Source organism: Leptosomus discolor, chromosome 7 (assembly GCF_034619465.1).
Source record: "Leptosomus discolor isolate bLepDis1 chromosome 7, bLepDis1.hap2, whole genome shotgun sequence".
Lineage (NCBI taxonomy): Eukaryota > Metazoa > Chordata > Aves > Leptosomiformes > Leptosomidae > Leptosomus > Leptosomus discolor.
Window position 1 is genome coordinate 59,742,600 of NC_141397.1, and position 15,376 is coordinate 59,757,975.

The 15,376-nt window shown below is 39.9% G+C and overlaps 1 protein-coding gene across 1 annotated transcript in view; it reads left to right on the forward strand.

The window, feature by feature from the left end:
* SPATA16 (spermatogenesis associated 16) overlaps nt 1–15,376 on the forward strand; it is a 97,783-nt gene that overhangs the window by 12,626 nt on the left and 69,781 nt on the right. The window contains exon 2 of the mRNA XM_086468612.1: nt 4,659–5,297. Within this exon, the coding sequence (XP_086324738.1) occupies nt 4,659–5,297 (639 nt within the window). The remainder of the gene's footprint in view (nt 1–4,658; nt 5,298–15,376) is intronic.

Sequence of the window (15,376 nt, forward strand, 5' to 3'; positions counted from 1 at the left end):
CTGTTGTGGGGCTTTCGATATGTTTTGTTACAGTAGTATATTTCTCTGTCTGTACCAGAGGACATTGAAGGAGTGGGATAACCCTTGTACAAGTACCAGCGGTATAATTTTCTTATACTTGCTCCATAGTTTTGGATGCAGTTCTGCCTGTTCCAACATTTACACTGAAATGAACTGTAGCAGATGACTGCCCTGTGATTTCGAATGGCCTTCTGGGAGAAAAAGACTGTTATAGATGGAAGAGTTCAGCTCTTATAACTTTCTGGAAAAGTCCCATCACTGTCTAAGTAGAATATTAATATGGCAGTTGTCATTATATGTGTCTTATAGCAGGGTGAGTTAGCCTGGGTGGGGTATCAGGCTAACACAACTATATGGTTATGGTTGCCAGTACACAAGTGAGCTCACTGAAAGACAGATGGGGTATCTGTGCACAAAATGCATGTGTGTTGCAGATACAGTCATGCTCTGGCTGAAAACTGTTGCAACGTTATCCTCTAGAAACCGCGCAGCGTTGAACATTCACAGCAGAAAGCACAAAATACAGATGGACCACTAATGACTAGAGCTTCTGGGACAGCAGATGAGGTACAGCCAGACCATCCTGAACGAGGCAGCTTGTACCTTATGCTGCAGAGGAATTAAAAACAAAACAAGACAGTGACAACAGAAATCTCTGCCAGTTCTGATCAGGGTCACGAGAGGGAGAATTATTGCTGTCTCCAGATCTGATGCCTAATTTGTCTCTGAGTTTTAGCAAGGTGCTTATGGGGCATGTTCAGTGTCAGAGCATGGGTCCATTCTGCTGTTGAATGGTCAGTGTAAGGAACCTGCTTCAGAGTAAGAAATTAAATGATCGGGTCCCCTTTCTACTACCTAGCTGCCACATCATCCCCCTAGACCTCTGAACTATGCAAGGGTATTATCCAGCAGGCCAAGACTGGGGAGTCAGCAAGCTGGGCCACTACTTGTTTCTCACAATTCAGCAGCTAGGATGCTTTAACTTCAACTTACTGTTCAGAGATCTCTCTGGGCTGAAATCTCTCCTTGAATTTGCTTCTTCCTCCATAGCCTCTGCCATAAAAGACAACTCTGATCTTCAGAAGCAGTGACTTGTGCTCTCTGCTGAAAGATTTTACTGAAATTTTTACCTTTTTCTGAAGCACAACCCCACAGAATTCATGCCCCGAAGAGCTGGTAATGGCAACGTAATGGTCCAGTTTCAAGGCAGCTTAATCCCCTCTGAGAATTGCCAGAAGAAATCCCTCTCTCCTGTCACTCCACTTAAATCAATGCTGAAGTAGCCCAGTGATTCTGCCTTGCTACATGTAGATTCAGGAAGATAGCACTGCCGTCTTTGGTGTTTAGAAAGGTTTTACTTCACAACTGTAAGGGCAAAACCTTTTTTGGTTGAAATCAAAAGTTTAAATTCTGAAGAAAAAGGGCTCATCAAAGAACTGGCAAAGAATTTAACAACTAGGTTCCAGCTGAAGTGCCAGTGCGATTTATCAGCAGGTTCTTCTCTAATCTGATGTGAGATAATAGGAGATGTAGAAAGCAGATTCAAACTAGACACAGAACAAAAAGCATAAGTAATAGGGTTCATAAGACCATGCACATAAAAAAGTTTACGTTATCTAGTAGGCAGGCCACTCTCCCCAAGAAGGTTTTCTTAGATATGTTTGGAAATCAACAGACAAACCCGGAAGATTTTAAAAGATAAATGAACTTATTTTCCTTTTGCATTCATATTTTTTGGGGGGTAAGCGCTGTTCTCGAAGAGATGTGGTTTCCTTACCAATGGATCCAATAAAATACTTAGCTGTAGTAGCTGGTAGTGCCATGGACAGACATCTCTCAGGAAAGATTAACCCTCAAATATGCAGAAAGCTGAACTTGCTTATTACTGATCAGAAAGATCATTCCCGAGAGTTCACATATTTAGAGTAGTTTCCTTCTGACCATAGCGCTAAATTGTCTGTCTATATTCCTCTGCATAGCGATTCATTAGAAGCATTTTACAGCAAACACTTCCAAAATAAAAACCAGACATTTTAACCAAAGTCTCAGGAAAATACTTAACTGACAAAGATAATGATTTTCTAAAAGCTTTTCCCTGGAAGTGGATTTTTTTATTGAGGCAGTGATTAAAGTGAGCCTGCCTGAGTTATAACATGCTTCCATTGCGCAACCCAAAGTCATGTTAATCAGCTTGAATACCTAAAAATACAATGGAGACAGTATAAATCCACGTGATACTGCAAAGATCGTTTCAGGTGGTGGTCCACCAGAGAAATGTCTGTAGTGATTAAAGAATTATTGGTCTGTATTTCACGGTTTGTGGTCTGCATTTTTTATTCCGTGGTAAATTGTTTTAAAATTTTTAAGACAGTCTCACAGAAAACAGTTTAGTCCAGCCAATTTCCCATTCACACTGATATCAACCCCTTAACAGATATAGGGCTTTGCCTTTGTTTGCTCTCTGGTGAGGAGAAGAGTCCACTAATTCTCCTTGAGGGCTCCTCGGTACTACATGGCGGCTCAGGGGAAAATTCCAGCAAACTTGTGTCTGATGTAGACACCTTAATCTTATTTTCTAGAGTTCTAGAAGACCACTCAAGAGGCTGTGAAAGTCCTGTATTCCTCCTCCAGAACATGGTATACCCATATACTGTGGGGCCACATGGAGGTCCAGGTCCCACATGTGACAGTTATGTTGGCAGGACTTGGCACCAAGATCATCAGGCTCATCCCCTCAGCTGGTGCTGGGTCTGGCTGGAGTATCTCTGCTCTGCTGTACAGTGAAGATAAATCATAATTTCCTAAATTACCTAGTGCTGAAGCCAGCACTGAAAAATGCTGCTTCCAATCTTTAGGCTATGCTATGGTTTGTTTTAAAAAGGGATTGAATGTCTTACAAACAGGTAAAATTGCTGCCAGATGCAAGTGCATTAGCCTTTTCCAGCTGCTTTACTGCTGCCATTCAAAATAGCTTGCTATAAATATGATTCCTTTGAGCTCTATTCTGACAAGTGCGGAGCACTATCTAGGAAGGGCCAGTGGTTTTCCATCCCCATTGAACTCAGTAGGAGTTGTGATTGCTCAGCACATTGCTGAAAAACGCCTGCTGAAATTACCTTAAATCACACAATTATCCCCTCACCTCTCGCTCCTTCTCTTGCAGTCGTGGAAGGAAGGATAAGTTTCTCCACAGGCAGTTCTGCCACAGTAAAGTTTTCAGCCTGGAGATTGTGAACAAATGTCAAAATCAACAAGTTTTCTGCTTCAGGGCTGGTGACAGTCCTGGCGGCAATCCGGCTTAGCCAGAGGAGCAGGGAAAGACAGGACAAAGATTTGAAAGCCTATTTACATTAAAATTCAGTACCAGCTTCTCATATGGCCTCAAACGCCTTCACGTCTTCCCTTTACACCATTCTATAAATTTCTGCCCATTGCCTAGTGCCCATTGCCCTAAACAGTAAAGGTTCACCATACCACACCATCCAGGACGCATTCCAGCAGAAATGACACTTCTATGAGTGCAGTAGTGCAAACTGTAGGGCCCTCACTAAAACTCAACAAGTTGCTTATTGTTTAAAATCCATTTCTGGATGAACAGAAATGCTTTTATTATGTATCTTTCTTTTGTACAATCTGTACCTGTAGTTAAGTACATTAAACTGGTGCTAAACATATGGAGGTCTGTTGAACAATAACACAAGGTTAAAGACTGAGTGTTTATGCTTAACAAACCATTCTGAAAGACAATCATCCTTAAAACTATTTACAATTAAACTTTTCATAATTGATGGAAAAACTGAGAAGATAATTACCTCTGCCTTCCACCTTTTCACTCTGAAGTCAGCATAGGCAGATGAAAAACAGCATTTCCTTTGAATCTGAACACAATTATGAGTTTACAATGCAGATCAAGTCAACTTTCCTATTGTATGGGAAGTGGTGTTGAGAAGATGTTTATGAGCTTGATTCTGTACCTTGTTGTACCAGTTTGAACCCACTACCAGTTCCCTGAACTGAGAATTAGGCTGTTAACTACTAGGGGAGGGTTGCTTCTTAGCAGCAACACTCCTATGTCCTTTGCAGACAGTTCAATAAGAAATGGCTTTGAAACCCAAATCCAGATCTGAATTTGGCTGAAATGCAGCTGAAGCAGGGACCCCACCTGGAGATCATGCCCCTCTGGAATACATCCACCCTGCCTGATATTTGAACACCCTCTCTCTGACCTCAGGCACTGTGCTTACCAGCTCACAAAAATCAGGCCACAGTGATTTTTTGCACCCTATAATAAAATACAGCATGAGTCAATCAGTCACAGGGTTTTGGTTGTTTTTCTTTTGATTAAAAGCCTAAAAGATTTTCCCTTCTTGTTGCGGATGTTACAAACTAGTACGCTGGCATTACTTTACGTAAATAAACATCCATTATCAAGAGCTATCAAAAATATTTAAGGGGCCTTAAACTTTTACACAGGAAAGAGAAAGTAATTACAGCGAGTCTGATATTCTATGTACTAAATATTGCAGATTTTTCTCTCATAATGGTGCCTACAATATGCCTAGTGGAGAAAGCATTTGCGTGCTTTTTTTGGCTTTGCAATATCCGAGTATTCTTAACTTTTCTACATTTTCTCCTAGGGCTCTGTCTTTGGTCAAGTTATGCCATCAGGAAACAACATTTACTTCGAAAATTCTCTCATAAGCATGAGTGGCAAGAATGAAATCTCCCAGCAAATGCGTATTTGTAAGGTGCCATATGTATCACTACACAAATTGAATGATACTCCAGAAACATTGCAAGAGATCAAAAAACACCTTGGAGATAGAGCAGCTGAAAATGCAATGGAGAAAATAAAAATGGCAGAGAAAAAGGCGGCAAAATCAAGTAATGATGTAGACAGAGCAAGCCGTAAACGGAAATCAGAAAACTATGAAAAAATAGCTGCGGAAAAAGAAGGCACAATGTCAGAGACTGGGAATCAGTCAATGCCGACACATCTGCCTCATATTCCTCTACAAAGCCTAATGGAAGTAGAAATGGAGTTGGTATACACTGAAGAGGAGGACATTTCCTTCGAGTTTGCTGAGCCTGTGGTCTGTACAAACACTCCATCGGCATGTCGTGATTCTGAAAAAGCATGTGCTCGGAGCACAACTAAGGGCAGGACTTTGCCCTCCATTGACAAAGAGCTCCAGGCGACCCTCGAGGAAGCCAGTGCTTGCTACAAGGAGAACAACTACACAGCAGCAGTGGAGCGGTTCTCAACAGCACTGGAGGTATGTGGTTAAAGGAGTACGATCACCACAGCAAAGTAAATGAAGGCGGTCGTTGTACTGACTAGGTGTAATAATACCAAAGTGAACAAGGAGCACAAACCTGGGGTGTGTAGGGTTTAATGAAATCCGTGAGATGCAATTTCACAGGAAATCTAAAAATTAAGAGCTATAAATAAATCATAGAAGGAGGGAGGCACTAGACTGAACCAAAAGATCGCAGGTGATCTTATATTTTTCTCTAAGTCTTCAATTTCCTCCATACATAAATACAGTTGAAGTCCCATAGAGTGAAAAAAAAATTTCCTCTTTGTAATCCCAGCTCTGTCAGGAACAAATGACATCTCAACAATCAGGGGAGGTCCCACTCTACCCCAGCTGTCCATGCACTACTGGGTGAAATGTTTAATCCTCTGGTTAAACAAAAGGTCTGGTTTAGTGTCTTATTTTCCCCTACAGCTCGTGCACACTGTTTCCCTTTTTACTCTAAAGCCAGAAGATGGCCACTGGATCTCTGTAGAAATCCTTTTCTTTCTGCATGAGAAAGGACAGGTTCAGTAGTGAGCAACCCCCTCTGCACATAGATGGCTTTCTCTTCAGCAGCTGAGTCCAAAAGCTGGGCTTTTGTGGAAAGAAAGACTTATTGCTTGCTTGCCTGAGATACTAAAGAAATAATATGACCTTGGCTATGATCTTTGAAACTAATCTGTGATTTTCATGACTTTCTGCCTTTAAGTGGTCAAACTTGAGCTGTCTTAAATGGATCTTTTCTTCAATAAGTGGATATTTCTATGTTTTCAAAAGCAGAGCTCTTTCCAGTTTCAGGCTGAGTCCCCTAAAATGTGGTATCTAAAGACCTTTTGACATTTCTGAAAATCTTAGCCAGCCTTGAGTTTTATCAGTATAATATGAGAATAAAAGAGTATAAGAGGGAGCTCCTAGTACTCTGGTAAGGTTGCAATTAATTTCATGGGGGGAGGGAAGAGAAAGGAGATGCAGGAAATCGCAGCAGGTAGGTCGTGGTTACATCCACCAGCCTCCTGTTTCCTGGAAGCCAGAGCTAGCAGCATTTACAGTAAAACTGATTGTTCAAAGTTGTATCATTATTCCCAGATTTCTCTAGTGCTGCTAATCTCAGTTAATTATATTGGAAATCCCTTGTATTATGACCATGTAATTCATAATGTGCCAGTAGAAGTCATGGTTCATAATAATCACATAATGGGCAAGGACTTAGACGTAATCAGATTTTAGTTACCCTGTCGTGTTTCCATAATGCTGCTATAAAACCGACATAATCACAAAAAAGCACCAGTTATTTAAACATTTTTATCAGATTGATGTACAGTATCTTTCTCTCTCTTTTTTAAATAGTGTAAGATAACAAAAATTGGATTACAATTGCTGGGAACAGACTATGATAAACTGTTTGCTTGTGTGCAGAATGAAATTTAATAATGGCATCAGCATCTCAAATTTTGGTAATGTTAAACCTGTTAAATAGTAGCACTCTGCAGCCAAAGGCTGTTTTCAAAGAGGTAGCACCAGAGCATTTTGAAAGCAGTATCTCCAAGAGCATAGCTGTCTTGCAAACCTTGAAAGACACCCTATATCCTCGCAATTAACCCTGCTGCTAACATTTACTGTGCAGATGAGGACTTGACTTTTTCCACGATATATGATGCAAAAAACCACTCTTAGTAGCTGTCAAGATTTTAAAAGTCTGTGTCCACTTCTCAAAAAAAAAAAAAAAAATTAAAAAATTAAAAGGACACACCTTCCACTTTACAGGAATGTGGTTGGTGAATAGAATAGAGGACTTGCAAGCTGGACTCTCTGGACTCTCCCTAATATCTAATCTCCACTTTGACTCCAGTCACTTCAGCCACGCACTTGACATCCCGAGAAAGGGTCCAACTATACTTGTTTCAGTGCTGTACTGCCAACCTTGATTCAAAAGCATTTGCAAAACATTAGAGTTTTGCAATCAACAAGCAAATATCCTCTTCCTATTTTTTTCTACAATATGGAAGGCATTTTATTTTAAAACAGTAAATATTGTATCAGTGAGTGAGTAAAATTAGAAAGCATCATCCTTTTTAGGCTTTTTTTTCCCCCTACACTTGGAAATGAGCTTTGATGGGGACAAAAACCACTTGTCACTTGAGAGGAAAGGAGTACTTTACTGCTCGTAAGAGGAAATGGAAAAGCTAGCTAATAGACATTCTGGTGAAAGAAGAAGAAGAGATTAAAAAATTCCTTCCTGGGACTGTGGACAGAGTGATTGGGAATTGTAGGGCTGGGGCTTCTCAGTAGTCTCTTGATCCAGCTCTCCTCAGAAGCAGAAACAAGAGTATCCCTGAAAGACACTTCTATACCCCGTTTCTCAAGATCTCCAGTAAGAGGGACTTCTCATCTATATCAGCAAGATGATAGAAATTTTTTCCACATCTTCTATGCTGAAAAATAGCCCATAATTTTTTTTTTTTTTGTATCTTTATTTGTTGTGAAGAGCAATTAAGCACTCTATTCTCTCTGTACTTGCAACCTTTTAGCGTATCATTTTTCAGTCTTCTCTAAACAAAATAAATTCAATCCTCTTAGTATTTCCTCTCAGGTCATGTTTTCTAAACCTCTGTATCATTTTTACGTCATCTCCAACTGCCTATTTGTTCAGACATAGACAAATTGGAGATGGTGCAGGGAAAACCAGAAAATTTAAGCTGCTAAGATTGGAACTATGGTTGCTTTGCCCATCACTTTTCAAGAAATAAACAACAATTCATCTGCATTTCATGTGGGTGAAGACACACGTGATATGTAACAAGCTCAAAGGTCAGGAAATTCAAAGTTATAGTTTCTGGTGCAAAATGTTTACAGTATTTTTCAGATTTAAGGAAATTAATGCTTTAATCTGACATCATTAAAACATTTTGGGTTAGACACCCTGATCCAGAAAAGTGTGTGCATAGCATTAAATTTGAATAGTATCTCTAAAATTAGCGCTACCTTACATATTGCAAATATCATACTTTTCTTGGCTCTTTAAGCCAAAATGTCTTTTCTAGATCCATCTATATATTCATTTCATATTACCATTACTTAGATCATGTTATTTTTCAGATATGCAAATAACAGGCAGCTCTGAAAGTCTAGCACTCAAATCATTGGATTTGGAAAAAAAAAAAAAAAAAGGAAAATTATTAGTCAGAAAGGAAAATTGAAATGCTTGTTTAATTTAGAGACTTTTATATGTTAGACAGCATGCTGCTGATTACTGCAGACATAGAGAAGGCAGTGTTATCAGAAGAACTGGTGGCTTCTCGCTATTTCTGCACTGTTTAGCTACCATTAAATTAATCAGGAGGGACTTAGCATTAGTCAGCTGCATCATACTTGGCCTGGGAGAGGAAAAAATAATGCTCCCTTGGAGAATTCTCACCATTAGACCTTAAGAATTAAGTGCTTTCTGTTGCTAGTGAGGGAAATAGCTAAAGAAATTGGGACAACAGTCTTCACTCTTCTACCTCCTAGCTCAATAATACAGTATATTATACATACTACACTGAGAAACAGTGTAAATTTCCCTAAATTTTTGGCATCCATCTGTTGGAACGTAGGGAAATAGGACTTGAACATCTGGACTGGGATACAAAGGGTATACGAAATCACTCCTTAGCTTAAAACCTCAGTGGAAACCATATACGTATATCTATAAAATCTCTAGCTAATTATTAACAGCTTAGCTACAAAATAACATTAAACCTTTATGAGGATCGAAAGATCGTGTCTCAAACTAATCTCCTAATATCAGAGAGCGTAAAAAACTTCAGAAATATCAGCCTGTTTAAAACCTGCACAAATTTAAATTTCAGACTCTGTTGTTCTGAAAATAATCCTCCCCTGCGACTGAAAAATAAATGAGAAAGGTTCATGGCTGCTGTGCACAGAAAGAAGTCCACAGTATCTCAGCACGCAGCTTTCAGCGTAGAATATCCGAGAGGCACGAAATGCATCCCACGTGTGAGGTGAAGGCCTCAAACAGTGTGTGATTAATTCACCAGAGTGCTGTTGTGGTGCCTTCCACAAGCTGGAATATCTCCATTTTCCACAGATGGCTATTGTGGGCACCGTTCCTATGGCAGGGAGATAAACATTGGTGCCATCTTTTTTGTGCACCTTGAGTTTTCAGATTAACCTTTCCTGTGGCTCATTGCTTTGTGATTCACTGCTTCCAGAGAAGGCTTTGTCAAGACCACACTCCCTCTTCCAGGCAACAATATCTGCAAAAAGCTAATGTTTTGAAAGCGGCTGTGGCACTGGTGCCTTGTGGGCATAATGACATACCAATATAGAGTTAGGCAGCATGATTCAACCAAGTCTTCCATCAATTTCATAACATGAGAAGCAAAAAATTAAGCATTTCCTATAGAAATACCTACATGAAAAAGAGGTTCGTCTTAAGTAGTCTATCCACTGGTAGAGCACGTTACAAAAGCACAGGCAGCTTTCTTAAGAGGCATCGCTGCAAGGGCAGTCCTGGGAGCACCATAGGATTAGGATCTTTGGGTGTGCTCCCTGTTGTGACCATTGGATCAGTGCTAGCTGCTGCAGAAAGACTAGGGCACAGCCACATTTCTGCCCACCCTTCCTCCCCCCACATTGTCTCTTTTTGCAGGTGGGTCTTGAAGTCCAAGAACCCATCAGTGTATAAAAGCCATGCTTTATGGAGCATGGAGACTGGAATTCCTGGTCATCCACTGGAAAGAAAGGGGTAGAGAGTGGGACTTCGTAGAGTTTTCCCTATCCCCTCTCACCAAGAAGAGCTGTGCAAGGTCTAGTCACATTTTAGCACCACAAAAGTCCTCGAGAAAAGCAAATGAAAGGCTAAGTATTTATTTTTAGCACCAACTTCCTGGAGCTAAAAATCAGACTCATAAATTATCTGATTATCAGCAGCAGAGGTTCTCTATAAACTTCCCAGGACTACACCAGTCTTAGACACAAAACATCAAAGATGACAGTCACTGATCCCCCAAAGCCTTAGTGCAAGATGCTGACTTTAACTCTCTAGAAATATTCTTTTAACCTCTAATAACAAAGTATTTTCCTAAATACGGCCTAGTCATTTCACTTGCTTTAAAAAGAAAAAAAAGGCCGTGATAATCAGCAGTTTTTCTCTCCCTATAGTCCCATCACTATATTTTTAGGCTGCAAAGCCAAGAAATTGATTTTTTTTTTTTCCCTACTGATACTTATTGTCTTTTATGGCTGCAGAAGACTTTAGACCAGGAAGGTGAAGCTTACAGATGGCTCAAATCTGGCTTGTGAGATAGAGTGGGAATCTGTTATAATGATCCATTTGGACATGTTCCCATTTTTTGATCACTGAATTTGAATCTATTAATCATCTAGACATTTCCAGCATGCCCATCACCATGAAATAAAGCTGAGGAACTGCACAGCTATTCATCTATAAGGATTCATGCCCCTGTTCTTCTTGCCTGAACTGCTGTTACATATCTGGCTTATAAAGTACTTTTTTCCTCAAAGGAATACTACGTGTTGACCATAAACCAATATATTTCCTCACTCACGTGTGTGTACAAGAGCAAAATCCCTATTCCAGAAAGGACAGGCCATATTTTCCAATCCTTTTGGTGCCAAAGCAAATCAGTCGATTTCTAATTAACTCTAATTGACTTCCTCACATGCTATTAAATTATTTACCTGGAGGTGACAGGTGCTCAAAAGCACCAAATATTTTCTCCATACTTTGTAAATGTTAAGCAGTATATTTAATTAAAAATAATAAGCACCCACCATTTGTCACTTACAGTCAAAAGCTTCATTGACCTAAACACATGCAAACCATATAGTTTGCAATCACTGAGAAATGGAGACAAGGTTCATGTAGTAGATTCCTCAGTAGATAACATAAGGAGGGGGGAAAAAAAAAAATAAAATAAAAAAGAGAGAGAGAAAGACTTGGGACAACCTTGAAGGAGGCACTAGCCCATCTTGAAAGACATGGGCTCAGACTTCTACTCAACGGTCAACATCATGCACAGCTCAGGGCAGATCACTGCTGGCTGGATCCATAAAGGGCTGCGCTGAAAGCTGAGCAGCTTAAAAATCTTTAGGTGCCTGAACCCACAGCTCCCCCACATGTATCGCAGGCATTGTGGTACCCAATGACAGATAAACACAAAGGTGCGATGCTACCTCACCTCTCTCAATGTAAAGCAGTGCCTTAGAGCCTCTTTTGTGTTCAGGGCCCTAAGAAATTGGAGGTATTTATCCTCCCAGCTGCCATCTGCTCCTGGAAGGTATCGTACAGGAACAGGGAGGGCAGAGCAATTTGTGTTTAATTTGTGGCTTTGGGTGCTTCCTGCCTAGAGCCAACGCAGAGCAAAAATGCAATGGGCAATTGGCTTGATTTATAGCAAGAAAATTAGGCAAGTTAGGAGAAGGTTCAAACACCTAAAGCAGCTAATGCAGGCAAGTGGCTGTCACAGAAGGTGTAACGTTAAAGTATTTTCTATCTGAAATATCTTTAAATCATACTGCTGCATACCTACACAGATTCTGCAGAGGAGAGACAGAGATGCAGGCTGAAGTGGGCACCGAATTGGAAAGTGTTCACAGACTGATTTGAGAGTAACTTTATCCATGAGGACAGTTTAGAGAAAATGTGTTATTAAAGTACTTTATTTCCATTTAGAGATTCACACAGGCATACACAGACAGTAGGTGGTGACAGCTGCTACCAGAACCATTTGTTATCTTACTCCTGTTCAGCTTTTCACAGTGTAAAATGAATATAAATGCTGAAAAGCTTTACAGAGGTGAACCAAACAATAAAAAGTAGTGGGGAATGAATTCTGGCTAGGTTACTTTAGGGAAGAGCTTTATTTCTGTTTATTCCTGAGGCATGGATATGTGCTGTGTTTCTAATGCTGACAATACTGTTGAGAGGATTCTTGGTGAAGTTTACCAAATCCACACCATCCTGAGGTGGGGAGAGAAGGGAGAGCTGGCCTTGCAGCTAACTTTAATGTCATATCCAGAAATGGCATGAAAATAAGTCTTCAGCAAATTATTGCTTTTCCCTAATAATCCTGTCCATCAATAGGGAGTGAACCTTTCACATAGTTTGCCTTAATAAAAGTGCTGGTGAGATATCTCTGTGTTTGGATTTAGCAGTAGCAAATCTCTTGGCATCAAAGGGATTAAATTAGTTGGCCTGAAATTATATTGCTTTTTCCAAGCAATCATGACAGCTCTCAAAATCTTGCTACAATATAGTCACATCACACCATCTGACAGTTGCCTCCAAAAACACATTCATTTTGGCCAGCTCCTCCTGTGAACACCATCAACAGACTGATGCTCCTGCTTCAAAGTCCAATAGGCATTTTGAACTACAATCCTATCAAGAGGAGGCACTGGTATCAGTTTTGACTTTTATCTGATCGTTCGGTTTTCACATGGAATATTTACACCATCCTCGGTTTGGTTTGATCTTGGATGGACTCACAGTGGAGAACAGACAAATTTTGTATTACAAAGGCAATCTATAAAGATTTCAGTATGTTGTACAGAATATAAAAGTCCTCAGAAATTATGATAGTATAATGATTCCACAATATATGTTTCATTAGAGCACTTTGGGTTTTTGGGGTTTGTTTTTTTTTGTTTTGTTGTTGGTTGTTTGTGGGGTTTTTTTGCTTCTGCGACTACTCCTCTCACCCTGGCAGTACTGATAACAGGAATGCTCCTTAAAATAGGGATTGGTAATGAGAGGCACAGATTTATAGCACAGCACACAGATTAAGCTGAGGTCAAACAGATGATATTTTCCTAAAACCTTTGCTCCTGATTTAATGCTTACGAAGAAAATTATTTACAATAAGAGAAAGACCCATAAGTTTGCACTGGCGGAGGTAAAGCCTTGATCTGAAGTTGGGCCAATAAACAGGAATGACTTAGGCTTAATAGTGCTGCAGGGAACATCGTTAGCTTCTGTGGGAGGGAAAGAGTCACATCAAGTTTATTTTTATAAAGCAGCATCCACCTAGAAATGAGCACAAACTAAAATGCTATATCCTCTGAATTTGGTGAGCACTTGAAATCTCTTTTTTTTTGCAGAGAGGTCTTGTCTCCAAAAAAGGCCAAAACGGTGACATATATGCAAAACCTGTCAGCCTAACATTTAGGTTTGAACTTCTCTAACATTCTGCCCCATCTGGTCACCAAATCCTTTCCATGTACCTCTTGTTCCTGCAAATGGCTGGTTGTAGCCAAAGGAAGAATTTAAGCCTAGACACAAACAGGCTTATGATAAACCCAAAGGAAACGTGGGGAGAGCAGACCCCACGGCGAGGACAAGCAGCCTGGTACTTTCATCTGGTAAAGTCAATACCCACCAGATCCATGCTTGTCTCACAAACAGTAGTTTGCTGAACAGAAACAGGGATCATTTCTCATAACTTAGCATACCTGAGGTATATTGGTTACACAGAACCGGCTGAGAGCCAAATAATGTGCGCAAGATGGCAAATGTGCCCTGCACACACATTAGTATTACAGAATCCAGTGCCAGCTCTGCACACAGCAGCTAATATGCCAAAAATATCATATGTACATATTACTTGAATTATCCATTGCAGAGCACATTGCAGGAAGCCTAGTAAATTTAGTTCTTCTTACCTGACATCTGCATTCGTATTTAGTAGTGAATTATATATTTTCAATGTTTTCTAGCAAGTTATTTACACAAATCTCATTAACAATAAAGATAGGGGGTTTATATACAATTCCTGCTCTGCTGACTGAAATTGCATACCAAGATGTCAGTATGACTTTGAATAGAAGCTGGAAAGTTATGCTGCATGAAATCATATCATTGAGAGAAAATCCTCTCTCTTTTTATTCCCCTTACTGGCATATTTTTTTTTTCCCTCCACTGAGATAAAACTGCCATTAACTGGTTCTTTGTTACGCTCTTTTCCTGCAGTATTTTTGATAATGCCTAATAGTTGTAAGGACTGGATTACAATGCAATATACAAAAAGCAGTGTGTTTTCAGCCCTGTGTGAGGCTTGCTATCAGGTTTTGAAAGTTATTTTCAGAAGTGGCCTTCCTGAGCAGACATTTTCTGGGATGCAGTTAGTGTTCAACTTGCCAGGTGCCTGATGTGCAATGCAGTGATGTTACCAGGCTGATTACTTGGATGGTTCTGAAGTGAAGGCATCTGGTTAGGACTGTTGGCTAGTCAGAAGAAAAGGCACTAATTAAATATTTCTTGCCTTTTCAGGTTTGTCCCTCTGATTAGGTACTCTAAAATTCACCCCAGGGAAAACCACAAAGTTATCTATAAAAGAGAGGCATGATTAAACATTCCTCAGCTAACAAAAAGAAAAAGCAAAGCAATCAGCTCCAGCAAGGCTACCAGCTTATTGCTGTATTCAAACTAACCCTTAACTGTTTCAGCCTGGCAGAGGAAAGCATGAGTGATCTCATGGAAGTTGCCAAAGAATCTCATTGCCACGCACCATTTGACCAAATTTACTTGTTTTCTCAAGCTAAATTAGATATCAAATATATATCTACATCCACACACATAGATGGATATTTATTTGGCATCTTCTTCTTTAAGGCAAACCGTAGTCCTGAATTTAACATAGATCAAACCTATAGTAGTGGTTAGTAAACTGCTACCATTGCCAGTTTCTTACACCTGAACCTTTTACCTTGTTTTCAGTGAAAACAGTTCAAAACAGTTCCAACTTACAGATCGCCAGAGCTGTAATTTTATTCTTCCACATTACACACATACTAACTAGGAAGCTACCTTGATGATCAGCATTTCCACTGGTCTTTTACTAAAGCCGTAGTGGGTTGGGAGTATCTTTCCCTCTCTTTCTTGTTAGCTAGTACCTGAGAGGTCTTTATTCATAAAGTTTCATTGCTTGCTAAGGCCAAAATTAAAGCCTTAATACCACAAGGTCTGCACCATGTTCCCAGCGTCACAGACTTGTTCTGTGACCTTTGACAAAGTACTTTATCACAAGCACTTA